This window comes from Periplaneta americana, chromosome 2 (assembly GCF_040183065.1).
Source record: "Periplaneta americana isolate PAMFEO1 chromosome 2, P.americana_PAMFEO1_priV1, whole genome shotgun sequence".
Taxonomy (NCBI): Eukaryota; Metazoa; Arthropoda; class Insecta; order Blattodea; family Blattidae; genus Periplaneta; species Periplaneta americana.
Window position 1 is genome coordinate 37,704,986 of NC_091118.1, and position 17,302 is coordinate 37,722,287.

At 37.5% G+C, this 17,302-nt stretch overlaps 1 protein-coding gene across 1 annotated transcript; it reads right to left on the reverse strand.

Moving 5' to 3' along the window:
* Positions 1–1,817: 1,817 nt before the first annotated feature.
* Positions 1,818–16,178, reverse strand: LOC138692657 (cell growth-regulating nucleolar protein). The gene is made up of 5 exons (XM_069815771.1): positions 16,078–16,178; positions 14,996–15,125; positions 10,040–10,271; positions 7,022–7,907; positions 1,818–5,261 (listed from the first exon to the last, which is right to left on the reverse strand). Exons 2-5 carry the CDS (start codon positions 15,121–15,123, stop codon positions 4,990–4,992), a joined length of 1,518 nt encoding a protein of 505 aa, XP_069671872.1. The 5' UTR covers positions 15,124–15,125; positions 16,078–16,178; the 3' UTR covers positions 1,818–4,989.
* Positions 16,179–17,302: the final 1,124 nt, after the last annotated feature.

The following is a 17,302-nucleotide window of genomic DNA, read 5'->3' on the forward strand; positions in this document are numbered from 1 at the left end:
TAGCTTATATAAAGTGCAATGAATAATATATTTTGATTTATAATTTTAAAAAAGTTTATATGGTGTATTTCATAGATTTGCGTTAAAACTGTTTTTATTGTGTCTCCTCCTAGATGTGTTACAGTCTGGTTGAATGCAGCATCGTTAGATGGCAGCGGTTTCTATTTCCTGCCCATGCGCTCCTCCCTATCCGTTCATTTACTTGCTTTAAAACTCTGCTTCTTTCTCTGGCAGCTAGTGCGCTGTTGTCTATGTGTGTTTACTGCAGTAAAGGAGGAATGGATTGACTTTCCTCCACACAAACAATCTCGCATCTTTCTCACAGTTTTCTAGCAGCACATGAGTGCGCGTCGTTTAAAACTCGATCGACTGGGGTTTTCTTATAGTTGTGAACTTAAAAATTGTCGAATCTTTCTCGAATTTCAAGGCATATATTTCATTTGGTATTTACTTTCAAAAGAAGAAAAACGTGAGGAGGACGTTCCTCCCTTCCCTCCCCCAAGAAACCGCCACTGGCTTGAATGATACTCAAGAGTACAGTCAGAAGAGAAATGACATCGATATAATCAGTCTTGCATTGTGATAGTTACATTACGACTTTAGTTTGTTCCATTGCATGTGAATACGTGTCTTGTATCGCACGGTATTATTATTTGATTCGTAAACATATGTTGCGCATTTAATTAGCTTCGAATTTTTATCTTGCTACGTTCTTTATTTCCACAGCGATGTCCTCATTTATTCATCTTCTTGGAAGAGACAGTACTTCCATCGGCCCGCACCTCTCGCCCCCCTTGGCATGTCTACATACACACATCAAAACAGACAGCAATTCCATCATTACTTTTCGGTAATCATTCCTTGCGCAAGCTACACTTGTCAGCTACAGTCTTAGTATTAACATTAATTTAGTTCTGTTCAGTATGTCGAGCCTTTGGAGTACTCAATGAAGACAGTGTATAGCTTTCCTCATTGGTCTGAAGGTATACTGATGCTAAGAAAGAGCAAGAATTCCAATTGTTACCTCACTGCACTGAACACAAAGTTGTGTCGTTATTGATTGCAGACAGCTTTAAATAAATTGCTGTTAAGAAAGAATTAATTGAAATGCTATTGGGTGAGGTAACAATTCGATCTCGATTCAACTGAAAGAATATACTGGTAATAAAAGTGGAGGTTGGACAAACTGCCACTGGTGTCTTCATCAATTCTTTCTTGCATATGTAAAATTCAAGTTTCATTACTAGGCTTCTAATGTCGGGGATCGATTACAATGTTGACTGCAGCATGGTATATAGACCAGGGACAGGAGCTAGTACGAGGACATTGACTTGGTTCTGTGATCAATTACGGGAATAACAAGGTAAACATAAACAAATTTGGACAGGAGCCATACAATTACAATGCACAACTCACATCTTCAGTGTCTCCCCAAATTCTGCTGCAAAAATATGCACCTGAGAACCTTTAACCTTCGGCATTATTATTCAGCAGGTACATTGTTTACGCATGCTACAGTAGTAACTGGTGAACGGACAGTAAACTTGAAACCACCATGACGCACCCTATCGGTCCCCAACATTGCAAGCCTATTCATTACAAATGCAGTTGACCTTGACCAATGGATATTATCTGCATCCTTTTCTTTCTACCATCTTTCACCAACTACTTTGTCTGTTTACACTTTCTGTGAAAAGCTTTGCGACGAAACATAAAAGATTTTCCGAAAAGTTTTGAGCCAACCACCATGTCTTTAACCCTCCAATGGCCATATGGGTCACATTAGTGATTCAGTAATTTATTTTTGATTTGTGAACTGAGATAGCAGCATTTATTGTATCCATCATCTGTAGCCTATATTTATCTAAACTCTTAGGGCCGTATTCATAGACATTTTTAGCACAGGCTTCCGGTGGATGATCAGCGTTTTTCGTATTCATAAACCAGTGTTAGCGATAGGATATGATTTGAATTCTGTACAAGTAACCAGTGGATAGCTGGGGCCAGAGCAGTGTATATTAGAGAGTACCGCATTCTCGGCGGTGGCAGCCATATTTACTCCTGGCTCGGCACAGAAGCATAAGCAGTAATGCTAGAAGGAAGGTCATTAAAGGCGATATCATGCATGTTGTTGTGGTTTATTGAATACAGGAGACGAGGATTAATAAACATTATTGTCATAGTGAAATGACTGATTAGAGATAACACTTTATTATTTATGTTATGTCCATTTCAATAGGGATAACATCATCAATTTTCCATGCAGTTCTCGCACCAACACTTCCGCTACCACCATTTAGCAGATTGTTGTAGTGCATTTGCTATAACAGACAATTTTCTTAACAATAAATAGGCTACATTCTAGTTCTAAAATACAGTCATAAGACTTTTTCAAAAATATTATGACAAGTTGGGAACGTATGAGTTGAAGTGTTAATAATTAAAGACTTCAAATTCTTTAGTGTCAACTCATTTTCTACCAACGTTACACATTTTTCTACATATATCAATCATAGATTTACAAGGGTATACAAGTGACATATCCTTGTACGACTTGAGAGTCACTAATGTGCTAATAAAATTTATAGATTCATCCCTGTTATCAGTTATTACAATTAGAGATGAAAAACAGTTTTCACAAATGATATATGACTATAACTTTTATTTTGAACAAAACTGATCCCAACAAGTAGTAAAGAGCTTGTTGTTCACTCAAATTACAAATTAGCCTATATCAATTTCCTTTTGCTCACATTCATCTTTACTAGACCTTTCTGTTTCGGGATTACTTACATCTGTACCTAGAAACTCAACTAATTGTTCAGAATCGCAAACTGCGTAATTTCCATGCTTCATTTATGAGAAAAACTGAGAAATCGTAATGCAGTTTTGAATTCTTTTGCATCCGGGATTGGATTTATGGAACGGAGAGTAGAAAATAAATTTTCTAACGCATCCTGCGTAGATCTATGTAGCATAAGATATTTGAAGTTCGCTTTATTATGACAACTTTCTTGAGAATCAAGAACTGTTTTTGTTACCAGTATTATACCAGTTTGGAATGGTTTCCAACGTCAGCTTTTGCCCACCTTGATATTTTCAATTATAAATATTATGTCATTACTTACTTATGGCTTTTAAGGAACTCGGGGGTTCATCGCCGCCATCACATAAGCTCCACATCGGTCCCTATCCTTGTGCAAGATTAATCCAGTCTCTATCATCATATCCCACCTACCTCAAATCCATTTTAATATTATCCTCCCATCTACGTCTCGGCCTCCCCAAAGAACTTTTCCCCTCTGGCTTCCCAACTAACACTCTGCATTTCTGGATTCGCCCATACGTGCTGCATGCCCTGCCCATCTCAAAGTCTGGATTTAATGTTCCTAATTATGTCAGGTGAAGAATACAATGCGTGAAGTTGTCCGTTGTGTAACTTTCTCATAACTTCATTCCTCTTAGCCCCAAATATTTTCCTAAGAACCTTATTCTTAAACAACCTTATCCTCTGTTCCTCTCTCAAAGTGAGAGTCCAAGTTTCACAACCATACAGAACAACCGGTAATATAACTGTTTTATAAATTCTAACTTTCAGATTTTTTGACAGCAGACTGGATGATAAAAGCTTCTCAACCGAATAACAAGAGGCATTTCCCATATTTATCCTGCGTTTAATTTCCTCCCGTATGTCATTTATATTTGTTACTGGTGCTCCAAAGTTATTTGAATTTTTCTACCACTTCGAAGGATAAATTTCTAATTTTTATATTGTATTTCCATTTCGAATAATATTCTGATCACAAGACATAATCATATACTTTGTCTTTTCGGAATTTACTTCCAAACCTATCGCTTTACTTGCTTCAATTCCCGTGTTTTCCCTAATAGTTTGTGGATTTTCTCTAACATATTCATGTCATCCGCATGTACAAGAAGCAGTAATCCGTTCAATTCCAAACCCTCTCTGCTATCCTGAACTTTCCTAATGGCACATTCTAGAGCGAAGCTAACATACAGGTGATAGTGCATCTCCTTGCTTTAGCCCACAGTGAAAATATTATGTCGTTGAGAAATTAATCATTGAAGTATATTCCTCCTCTTGTTTGTGACTTAATGCTAATTTTGTACATCCACAATTGATTACACATTGATTAACTGCACAACAACACGGCATTCTTCAAGATAACAATGAAATATCACACTAGAAACCTCTGTTCCTAAGCAAATCTTGCGTTGTACAGTCTCTCCGCAGGAGTAAATATGGCTGCCGCGGCGGCATTTGTCGGATCAAAAGAATGCGGTACTCTCCAATATACACTGCTCTGGCCAGGGCTAGCTTAGTACGCTCGTAGTGCGTGCTGCGAAATGTCTATGAATACGGCCCTTAGTCGTTGTATTTGAAAAGTGTTAAGCAAGTGTTTTCCTGGCATGTAATTAAGTTGGTGCATTTTTTTTTAACACGATTATTCTCTGCGCAAATATTTTCATTCTCTAAATTAATTTTTTACATCATTTATTATAATATGTAATTGAACTCTGTTAATGTGTTATCATTGATAATCAGAAAAAAAAACAATTATACATAAAAAAATTAACTTAAAATATGGATATGATCCACATGATCACTAACATTGCATTTGAGTGCATAATCATTGGAGTGTTAACATAACGTCAGTGTCTTACTAAGAGGAGAAAGGAGGAGGATTCAAAAACATTTACTGTACAAAAAAAAATTATCATTGAAGTTTTTTTAATCAGTTCTGTTAAATTATAAAGTTACCATTTGTTTCTTATTAAAGTACTGTATATTTTCAAAACAAATTAAGATAGCTTTATGGATAATCAATTTTGGGTCACTGTACAGGTATGTAAAATTACAGAGCATTCAGTCAGTCCTATTTCTTATGTAAATATTTATTTCAAAATTGTAAATTTTTAAGAGAATACCGAAATCTGTTATAGTGACCCACATGCATTTAATACTTATTATGATTGACTTTCCAAGACTAATTTGGCATTTTCTTTGTGAACTACAACCCCTGGCGTCTTCTGGACTTTCTTGTTGAATTTGGCAATTATCTTGGTATCTGATGCACTGCCACACCCCATGGCTTCAAATTCTGCAAGCACTTTTTTACGTAGCTTCTTTAAGGACAATTCTTTGCTGTCTTTGGAATTCAACACTTGTACTATAATATCTTGCCAGCTGAACTTTCCTGTTGCTGGTGCAGTGCTGTCTTCAGCAATTTCTTCCGTTTCTGTAAAACAATATTTAAAGCACATGACAAAGTTACCATCTAACTCCAAGGTAATCATATACAACTGATATTTTTATTTCTGAATATCCACAAATATTCTCATGTGATACACAGAGTAGACGAAACAGAACACCGCCATAGTTCAAGAAAATCCATTCACAGCGAACCCTTACATGCTTTCAGGTTTTAGATTCTCTTTACTCTCTTAATAGAGCCTGCTTCCACTTCTTAGCTGTGGAATGCATTTTTATTTGCAATGGTTTCATGAAAAAAATCTTAGTGGAGAATGTGTTTCTGAAATTTCTATCTTCAATTTCTCGATTTTTCTTGTGCTGGATAAGATAATATATACACTCATGAAACAATTTAACGAGACAGACTTGGTTATCTTTGCACTGATTAGCTCAGCAGGTAGGGATGTCTAAAACCTCAGTTCAACATGCCACTAAACTATTGAAGGTAAAAACCGTACAAATTCCGTGTAGTGCATCAGCTTTTGACAACGCAGCTGAGATAGAAGAAAACATTTGACAAGAAATGCGAAACGTAAGTCAAAATGAACTACAAAAAGTGTCCGGGAATTTGCTGAAGAAATGTAAAGTATGCTTGAATGCAGGTCCCCCATTTTCAGAATTTACAACAATAAAGTAACCTTTTTTGAGTTTATTTTGCAGCAAATTACAACCACAATTTGGTGGGAGAAAAGCTACTCCTATAGCATGCAGAGGCCACTAGATTTTCGGTTGAATGGTGGCATTTCGTTTCATCCACTGTCTAGTAATTTTTTATAAGATCTAAAATCGTTTGCTCTTTCATAGGTTCACCATCACCACCACCTACATAAAGTGAATCATTAGTACCAAAACTGGGGGAGGAGTGGGAGTAGAGAGTCTCTTGTCAGTTTCGTAAAATTGTTAAGCAATAATTTTTTTTCAGGGTGTTGTGGAAGAGAAGGCCTGATGGCCTTAACTACACCAGAATAAATAAATAAATAAATAAGAAATGACTCGCAAAAATGTGTAAATCAATATCACACTCATTTTACAGCTGAAATTCATGAATATAAACTTGATAAACATATTCAGTTCAACTAAAGCAACAAGAATAACTGTGATTTTCTGCCAATAGTAAGAACTAGGTTGTGGACAGTGTAATGTGCATGATGTACTCTCAAAGCACAAAATGTTGTGTTAGACAGGTTTTATTCGCATGGAAAAAGTACAGCAACTAAAATATTTCTTACATTGTTTTCTTTCTTTCTTTCTTGTCATATTTTTGTTGCTTTAGTTCTCAGACAATACTCCCTTTCCCCTCCACAAAGAAAGTTAATATGAATTGTTGCAAAATTAGGCTTTCCTGTACCAAAAGAATTCTGTAGCTCCAACGCAAAATGTGCTGTTTTTTAGGAGCCAGCATTTAAAGTTTAAATGACAGTACAAAATCATAGGAATCATGTTTTGTAATAAAGGTTACAGAAAAATAAGTGAGATGTCATATTTTTCACAATAAAGATAACATCAGCATGCACAACATATCCCAAAGCCTCATTTTCGCCAAAAACTGACATATTACCTCTTGCCTTTGAACCAGAGAGTCATATTGAAAGTCATATTGTTGCATAAGAAGACCTGGACATTTTCCAGATGTGAACAAAATTGCTCAGTATTTATAACATAATGTAGCTAGTTTCTTGTAGCAGAGGCGAAGTGATTACTAGACATACTTAAAGCAGTAACATAACTCTTTGTGACTTTACTTACCGGTTTCCTTAATTTTCTTATTAGCTGGTTCTTTACATAGTTCTTCTGGTTCTTCATATCCCATTTTCCGTTTCTTCTTTGATTTCTCAGTTTCCTTTTTATGCTTTTTCGATTTTCCACCTTCAGCCATTTCAACATCCTCAGAAATATTTTCTGTTGACTCAACTGCTGCTTTGTTCTTTTTCTTCTTTGGCTTTTCCTCTTCCCCTGCAATACCATTTTCTTCAGTTTCTATTGTTCCCTTATGTTTTTTCTTTGACTTTTCCTCTTCCCCTGCAATACCATTTTCTTCTGTCTCTATTGTTCCCTTATGTTTTTTCTTTGGCTTTTCCTCTTCCTCTGCATTATCATTTTCTTCTGTCTCTATGGTTCCCTTATGTTTCTTCTTTGACTTTTCTTCTTCCCCTGCAATACCATTTTCTTCCGTCTCTACTGCTTCTTTATGTTTCTTCTTTGATTTCTTTTCTTTTTCTACTGCATCATTCTGTGAACCCTCAGCTATAACTCCTTTCTTCGACTTCTTCTTCTTCTTTAAACCCTCATCTTCATTGTCTTCTTCCTCCTCAGGAATTTGATTGCTCTCAATCTCTCTCAATTCAGCTTCATATTTCGCTCTCTTTCGCTTTTCTTTTCTCTCTTTCTTGCTGAGCTTCTCTTCGTTTTCTACTTCTTCTTTTGGGTTGTCAACATTTTCCTTGACACACGAAGTATTGGCATTCTCCTTCTCATCTTCCTGCATACTTTCATGTTGTTTCTCGTTATTTTCTTGTGCTATTATATCTTCCTTGTTTTCTGTTCCTTCTTTACCGGCTGCCTCCAACTTGTCAAAAATACTGTCAGCTGCTTTGCTGTTGAAGCGATTATTCATGACATTTCTCAAGAAATTCTGTAACATTACAATAAAATTATTTACCTCAGACATTTAGTAATACATATTCATCAAAATCAAACTGAAGCTTTTGAATATTTTACAGGATATCACAAACAACATAGTCATAACAATATTAAAAAAATTTGTCAAATACAGTAGCGTGCAAATTAATCCGAACACGACATATTTTTACATTTTCTGTCATTGTTGGCCTCACAGCTGCTCATACCGCTTTAATTGACATCTGTAGTACGTGTAATTCCATTGTTGAAGGTCTGTCGTTATTATTTTTTTTATAATATGTGACATTTTGCCTGTCATTTTGTACTTATAAGCATTTCAGTTGTGTTGAAGACTTAGTACTGCAATCCTGTGTACATTCTGTCGTCTTCACAAATGGATACAACTCCACGAAAACGGTCTAAAATTATAACATTAGCAGAGCATTCTTCTGTGACACAGAGGCAAATTGCTGCAGAATGTCACATCGATTTGGCTACTGTTAATTCGATCATAAAACAATACAGGGAGACTGGATCCATCACACCCCAGAAAAAAGGAAACTGTGGCCGGAAAAGGAAGACTTCACCTGCAGATGATAGTTTAATTGTCAGGGAAAGTAAATTAAATCCTAGACTAACTGCTGTCGACTTAACCCGCGAGTTAATGGCTACCACTGGGGCGAATATTCACGTCACAACAGTGCAGCGTAGGCTTTTGGAAGCTGGACGTAGGGCTCGTAAGCCTATTAAGAAGCAACTGCTAACCCCTGTTATGTGCAAAAAACGCTTAATGTGGGCAAAATTACATCAACACTGGACAGTGAATGACTGGAAGAATGTACATACTTTTTTCCGATGAGTCTCATTTCGAGGTCCACGGCCACCGTGTTTCTTACGTACGGAAAGGATCCGAAAAAGTAACAGCGGCTCATCTCCAACAAGCACCCAAATACCCCCCTAAAGTAATGTTCTGGGGTTGTTTTACACATGAAGGGCCTGGAGCATTAATACCTATCAAGGGAATGATGAATTCTGACAAATATATTCACTTATTGGAAACCAGAATCGTACCCCAGCTGCAAAAATCATTTCCGGATGGCAGAGGTGTGTTCAAACAAGACCTGGCACTATGCCATATGTCTAGAAAAACTACAGAATTCTTCAACAAGAAGAATATTCAGGTACTCTCCTGGCCAGGCAACTCACCCGATATCAACCCCATTGAGAACTTGTGGTCAATTTGCAAAAGAAGAATGCAAAAAATGGATTGTTCTACAAAGGAGAAGATGATTTCTGCCCTAATTGGTCTATGGTTTCTCGATGAAGAAATGAAGAATATTTGTGGGAAATTAGTGGAATCCATGCCAAATCGTCTCAGAGCTGTTATTAGGAATAAGGGAGGCCACATAGATTACTGAGGTATGTCTTAGATCCTTTTTTTTATCCCGTTTGAGTGTTTTTGCATAAGTAATTACGTTGTTCGGATTAATATGCACGCTACTGTATAATTATCCGCTTACCTAATAAAAGACTTCTTGCGTGAAATCAGGAAAGTGGCAAAACTTAAGGTCAAGTGAGGTTAATATGAAGCCAGGTTACTGTGCGATCATGTTAAGAAAATATTGTCACTGCGCCTCCAAAATCCGCTATGTGCATTTAAACAGATTTTTCAGGAGAAAGGAAGACATCACTTTTAATTACCTTTCGGTATAATTTTATCATTTTTTCATGTAATGATTGAAAATATACCAAAGTAGCTGAAAACCAAGGGAATTAAAAGTGATAGTGCTTTTTTTCTTTATTCTCAAAAATCTGTTTAAATGCACAAAGCAGATTTTGGAAGTGCAGCAACGATATGCAAACTAGCTGCATCATTCAAATAATGTGCGTGGGTGAGATTCAGAAACAGACATTTGCAATGTACGGTTTATATAAGGCATTCCTCCTTACAGTGCGTTATTTATGTGTCAGAGTTGTGCTTCAGAAGAGAATATTACATCAAACAGAGCCATAACAAGATTAAAATGATTGTATCAAAACTATATATGAAATTAATATGTATTTGTCTCTATAATTTGTCAGATTAGAAATCAGCAAAGTGGATAAAATATACTTAATAACTAATAATATGTAATAGTACTTCACCTGGAACTTGTTTTTCTTTCTAGGAACATTTTCATGTTTGACTAAGACATTCAGAATTGTTCGCTCTTCATTAGAAAGACCACTCTGCTTTTCTTGCACTGACTGGATAACATCTTGCCATTTCTTTTGTTTTTTCTCGCCTTTGTTTGCAGAGGGGCGTGGCACAAAATCCTTTCCTGAATACTTTTCCTCTTCAGTAATACATTTTGTATGCCCAGGATACGTTTCCACACTATAAGATAAAAATATTCTTGTTTACACTTCACAGTTATTAATTCATATAATCTATACATTAAATGGTATTTTCAGTACTGAAGTACAGCAGACTAATTTTTGAAATCTTAATTTCCAAATAGTGAAATATTCTGCATAATGTGGTAAACTGAAGATACACTCTCAAACGAATGTTGTTTTCTAATGGATGAGTCAAATTTATGTTGTGCACGATGTAGTAGGCTATTTGATGGCACATGAAGTGCAATGAAAATGTTATTCTTCTGCCCAATTGCACTTTCGTTCACTTATAGATCTAATTTAGTTAGACAGAGACTCTGCAGTTGAGTAAAACTACTGAACACTGATGAAAGATGAGTGGAACGGAGAAACATTCTCTCCGGCACCAGGATTTGAACCCAGGTTTTCAGCTCTACGTACTGACGCTCTGTCCACTAAGCCACACCGGATTCCCATCCCGATGTCGGATTGAATCCTCTCAGTTTAAGTTCCACCTCTTGGGTTCCCTCATGCACTGCGTCATAGATGTATGACAGTGGCACAATGTCCACACGTGCAGAGGTGCACTCGATATGAGTAACTAAGTGGCCGGGATCCAACAGAATAAGCACAGTCTTAAATCACTAAGTGATTATTTTTCGCATATCATCCTAGAGTCCACACCTGTGGAGTAACGGTCAGCGTGTTTGGCCGCAAAACCAGGTGGCCCAGGTTCGAATCCCGGTCGGGGCAATTTACCTGGTTGAGGTTTTTTCCGGGGTTTTCCCTCAACCCAATACGAGCAAATGCTGGGTAACTTTCGGTGCTGGACCCCGGACTCATTTCACCGGCATTATCACCTTCATTTTATTCAGACGCTAAATAACCTAGATGTTGATACAGCGTCGTAAAATAACCCAATAAAAAAATCATCCTAGATCATAAATATAGCCAGATTGCTCCACCTTATAGGTTTTGAAGTTAACAACTTTTGTCAGGTTTACTATGCTGCCATCTAGTTGTTACATAAGGAGTCACGTCATAACTTCCATTTGAATTGCATTAGCGACTGTACTGCCATCTCGTGTTCGTTTACGGCGGACGGGTGGCGATCCTGGCGGTTGTTCTCTTCAAAATGCAAACGATTTTAACAAAGGAACGAGCAATCTATATGTGATCTGGGATATCATATATTATTACGATGTATCGAAGTACATATGATATTTCCGTGCAGAAGTTCTGCACCATCTTATGATGTAAGATGACTGGAACGGAGATAAATTCTCTCTGGTTCCAGTCCTCATGAAGGAAATTTTCTCATGAAATTTCGATCACTGTATGAAACTGGTCTCATCCAACATCGTGATTAGAGGTGGGGGTTGTGACAGTGTTTTGCCATCACAGCTCCGAACTGTGACAGCTCAGGAAAAATCGCTGTGACAGATAATGGCGATTTTCACGCAGCAGGATTTTCGTAATCGGAAGATTCTTGGCATTGCCATGAGCGAATGCTTCCCATCATGAGCCCACAGATGTTTATGTTTACCACTCTTCTCCACATTGGCATACCAGTGCCATAAGTATTACATCAATAATATTGATTAACATGATGCAGTGAGTGGTGTTATAGCGATGTGCATGCGTGTATATTCGCCTAAGAATGTTTATGAATGATTAATCATATTATTCGTGGACAAAGCTTGAGTATCAAAGAGTTGCCACCGTTAACCATTTGAGTGGAACGATCATAATTAATTAGATCCCAATTATCTTGTCCTTCAAGTTAATATGAATCTTCTGACTTGCAACCTGGTAGCTCAGTTGGTAGAGCAGCTGACTATGGACTGGAAGGTCCGGGGTTCGATCCCGGGTGGTGACAGGATTTTCTCATTGCCAAACTTCCAGAATGGCCCTGAAGTTCACTCAGTCTATAAAACTGAATACCCGGTCTTCCCAGGGGTAAAAGGCAGTCGGAGTGTGGTGCCGACCACCCCCCCTCATTCTAGTGCCAAGGTCAAGAAAGGATGCTCTCATCCCACAAGTGCCTTCATGACATGTGAAGGAGTTACCTTTATCTTTGGAGATGTCTGGAGCTGTCACTTATAATCACATATTAAACACCAGTCACCATCATAAGTCACATATTGGGCAGAAATGGCGATTTCTCAGAGCTGTGATTTTCGAACTACGGTCACAGTCAGAACCACTGGCAAAATCACAGGTCTTCAAATCACACCCCATCACTAATCGTGATGAATCTGGGAAACTACAAAGAGTAGCAAAATCCAGTTCTGACACCCTGGGGAGGGGGGGGGGGGTTCATTGTGCTAACTACAAGCTAACGTCATGTGATTGCTTTTTTGTGTGGTATGAAATTGGTGCCCAGCATCGTGAAGAATTTGGAGAGGTACAGTGAGTAGTGATTTATTAAATCTACATGCTTTGACTTCAACAAACAAAATTTGATAACACAATCTCAAGGGGAAAAAATGGAACTCTCTTCATCATAATCCACAGTTGATTCCCGATTTACCACGCAAATCGTCTGTAGCTGCATTTAGATTGGCAACAGGCCATGACTGTTTGGCCAAGCATCTGCATAGAATTGGCATATATCAGTCTCCTAACTGTCCATTGTGCAACTCAAATCAAGAAATGGATTCAGAACATCTCAAAATCTGTGCGTCAGTGGCTAACCATGATAATATCTTTGAAAAATATTGGAGTGCAAGAGGTCAAATGACTTTATTGTCAAATCCCTGGCATTAGAAAACAACAACAACAACAGTGAGTAGTGAAATCCAGTTTCACTACTCCAGCTGGACTGGAAGAATATCGTGCTAACCACACGTTATTCCTGTACTGTGTGAACGATCGTTTATCTCTGCTGAGGCATGTGGACGTGAGGCCCACAGTCAGCTGGCGAACCTTGGTCCTCTATGGGCTGTCACGCCACGGATTTATTAATGTGCAGAACTTACCACTCATCTTATACGTGTTCGTGTGAAGTATTGCAACAGCAGTGTGTTAGTGTATCGGTCATTATCAAGTGCTGTTGGATAATACATCTGGTATATATTACACAATAATTTTAATTTCGTCATTTTCTGATTTAATATCAACAGGAAATAACATTTTAACGCAATAAACTTCGTGCATTATTACGAATTCGACATTTTACAAAGCTAACTTAACTAAATCTGGCATTCTTTTTGGCTAAATCTGAAAGAACAGAACAGTGGTAGGGAACTTATCCCCACTCTCACTGCTTCTCGCACGACAGCTTCTCTCTCTGTCTACTGTGTGCTCTCCCCTAGCCTTTCTATAACAAACTTACGCTCGTCAAAATTAAATATGATAAAAATTACACATATTAACTAACTCACGTCCACAAAAATTAGGTGTGCACTCAACAGCCCTCACGTGATAACGATTACACCAATAACAAATTTAAAATGACCGTACTTTGCATATTGTGAGTCCCTATTACCACGGCATGGCGCGTCCTCAGGTTGCGGATAGAGGAGACGGCCTCCAGATATGGAGGGTAGCTGTGAATATATTGAATAAGCAGTCGTGGACAGCCGATAAGGGGTGGTCCTCCAGCTTGGGCATTGGGCGAAGGGCTAACAACCCATCACCGTAAAAAACAGCTTGTTACCAAACCTAACAGTAAGCTTCGGAATGCGACTGATACTCCAGCACGACCACAGCAAAGGAAAAAGGTTATAAGATTTGGTACAAAGTTAGAATTTATAAAACAGTTATATTACCGGTTGTTCTGTATGGTTGTGAAACTTGGACTCTCATTTTGAGAGACGAACAGAGATTAAGGGTGTTTGAGAATAAGGTTCTTAGGAAAATATTTGGGGCTAAGAGGGATGAAGTTACAGGAGAATAGAGAAAGTTACACAACGCAGAGCTGAACGCATTGTATTCTTCACCTGACATAATTAGGAACATAAAATCCAGATGTTTGAGATGGGCAGGACATGTAGCACGTATGGGCAAATCCAGAAATGCATATAGAGTGTTAGTTGGGAGGCCGGAGGGAAAAAGACCTTTGGGGAGGCCGAGACGTAGGTGGGAAGATAATATTAAAATGGATTTGAGGGAGGTGGGATACGATGGTAGAGACTGGATTAATCTTGCTCAGGATAGGGACCAATGGCGGGCTTATGTGAGGGCGGCAATGAACCTCCGGGTTCCTTAAAAGCCAGTAAGTAAGTAAGTACTTTGCATAACACAACGCTCACCTGTGAAAGTAACACTGTTGGAGGCCCAAACTCTCCTCCCTTATTCACAGATGTTATCTCCCCATTGAACATAAGTAAATTCATTTTCCCCATTTTCAGCAAGTGCCATCATGACCATGCCATCTAGAGCATTACTCGTTACCCACAGCATATGTTCGGTAGGCAACTGCGACAGATCGAATCCCACCATAAACAGAAAAATCAGAGGGGGAAAAAAAGAAGTGAGATGGAACAAGAAAGAGAGGGATGAGATAAGAAGGGAGAGACAGAACAGAATTCTATTTTTGCTTCCCGGCATTTTCAATACCACTTTTCTTCACTAGGTATCAACCCAGAACCCACCCCAAAACCCCTACTTCCTAGTGGAGGGGATTTGTGGGCGGAGCTTCTCTGTTCTGTTCTTTGAGATTTCCCCCCCCCCTTTTTTTTTTTTTTTTTTTTTTTTTTAAGGTTGTGTAGGCTACTATGGAATTTAAACACACATTACCTGAAGTCCTTACAACAGTCCACACAGGTTAAAGAAACGAGATTCCTCGAACAAACTGTCTGATAATGTTTCTCAACTTTGTTTTTCTTAAGTGATTCTCCACAGTGAGCACAAGTAAAGAATACCATTGCTGCAACAAACACAAACAAATAATTTCCTGGCAGAAATTGTTTAGGGCCTACATTTAAAAGTTCATTACACCAGTAAGATATATCCAATTTGCAGTCTGTGGTCTCCAAAATATAATGGATAATCAGTCTTTACATATTTTAAAGTTTTACAGAGTGTTCTTCCACAGGGCAAAAATCTATGTATCTGAGTATGGGCCCCGGTTAGCCATTTATTTTGGGACTCAATATTGATAAATATTAACACATGATGGATTATTGCTAACATACTTTATAATAAGGCACAGCCGTAGATGAGTCAGTGAAGTAACTTTTGACTAAAGCAATTTAAGATCGAATGCTCAGCAAATCCTTTGAGATTGTGTGACAGACTTAGCCAAGAATGCTTGTCATCTAATACAACTGTAAACATATCGGGAGAAAATTTTAGTATACGGATACCTCACTGATGATAAAAATATTACAATACTAAAACACAGGAGATGTCTGTGTTTGTCGAATGTGCATTATCATCCTTACGAAAAGGCACTTTTCAGTGCCAATAATTTATTTTGTGTGCACAAGTTTTGAATTTTGGAGTAAAAGTGAAAGGACGGTATCCGCGTTCTGAAATTTGTCTAACGTGCACCATGCTTACGAAAAGGCACTTTTCAATGCTAATAATTTATTTTGTGTGCACAAGGTTGGAATTTTGGAGTAAAATAGAAAGGACGGTACCCGTGTTCTGAAATTTATCCAAAAATATCTTACTGCAATGTTACCATAACCTAAAAAAACACATGTTTAAATAGAATTTGTAACAATTTCACATGTGGTTACTATCTAATACACATGAATAAGGATATTGATAAGTAACTATTTGATTGATTTTGGTAAGTTCTTGATAATATGTTAACAACTATCAAGCCAAGCTGTATTTTTAACCTAATTCATGCAGTTAACTCATAATCATACCAATATTCCTACAGTAACACTTTCTAATTTAACAGAAGCAAAAACACATGGATTTGCCGAAGCCAAACTCTCACATAAAAAAAACGCAACAAGTGTTGCCAGATGGAAAAGAGAGAAAATACCTACGTTTAAACATGAAATTACCTACATTTTCCCTATTTTCTCTGCCTTGATTTATCATGTCGTAGTTCCTACAATCACTCCCGCTGTAATTTTTTTATTGTTAAGCTAATGTCCAAGGAAAGCATAAGTAAATTCGGAATCAAAATCTTTTTTTATATTACAAAAAAATATTAACTTCAAAGCGACCTGTTCAAAGTTACACTTTCAAAGGTTGGTAAGCGGTGAATTTTTTTTTTCACACTTGAGCGTTGCCAGAGAGGAGTGGGGAGCAACGAGTTAGAAAGAGAAGAAGGATAGAATCCTAGATAAAGAATGCCATTCGTAACATTATTCGTTACGACTCAACCCTTAGTCGCACTGAGTTGCTTGTCTTGCATCTTGATCATAATAATAATTATCCATGAGCAGCTTAAAATAAGATCCGTCATTCCTAAGTTATTGATTGTTGTCAGCTTGCCGGAGATATATTATTATTATTTTCGTTGCTTACTTTATACTTTATAAAGTATACTCATATTAAAACAATTATTATATTTAGTGAGGGGGGGATAGAAGTTATCCCTGGCAGGGATGTTAATATGAATTTATGAGAGGGGGGATAATTTTCCAACGGGGGATAAAACCCCCATGCCCCCGTTAGTTAATTCGCACCCTGTCAGTAATAATAAAATTAAACACTATTACGATATTCCCATTCTTCTAAAATTCAAAGTATATCATAATAGTGTTTAATCAGCATAGAAGTTATTTTATGAAATACAATTTTAAATGATTTAATTAAATTTCAAAACTCACGATGAACTCAAAAGCCTTAAGTGAAAGAAACACATTTTAACAGACAAAGGCTCGAGTTGCGAGTCCTCCGCCATAGGAAAACGCTCGCTTGTTTAACTCGTCATAACTCGGAAACCAATAAAAGATTTTGAGTAGTTTCAAAAGTAATTTCCATTATTTCTCAACATTATCTCGCTTTGACTCGCCCTCACCATCTAAAGTGAAAAATAAAAAAAATTGCCACTTATCAACTTTTAAAGGTGTAACCAGCGAATAGGGATTATAAAGAATGGACACTTCGCGTCGGTACCTTTGATGTAGCTGGACT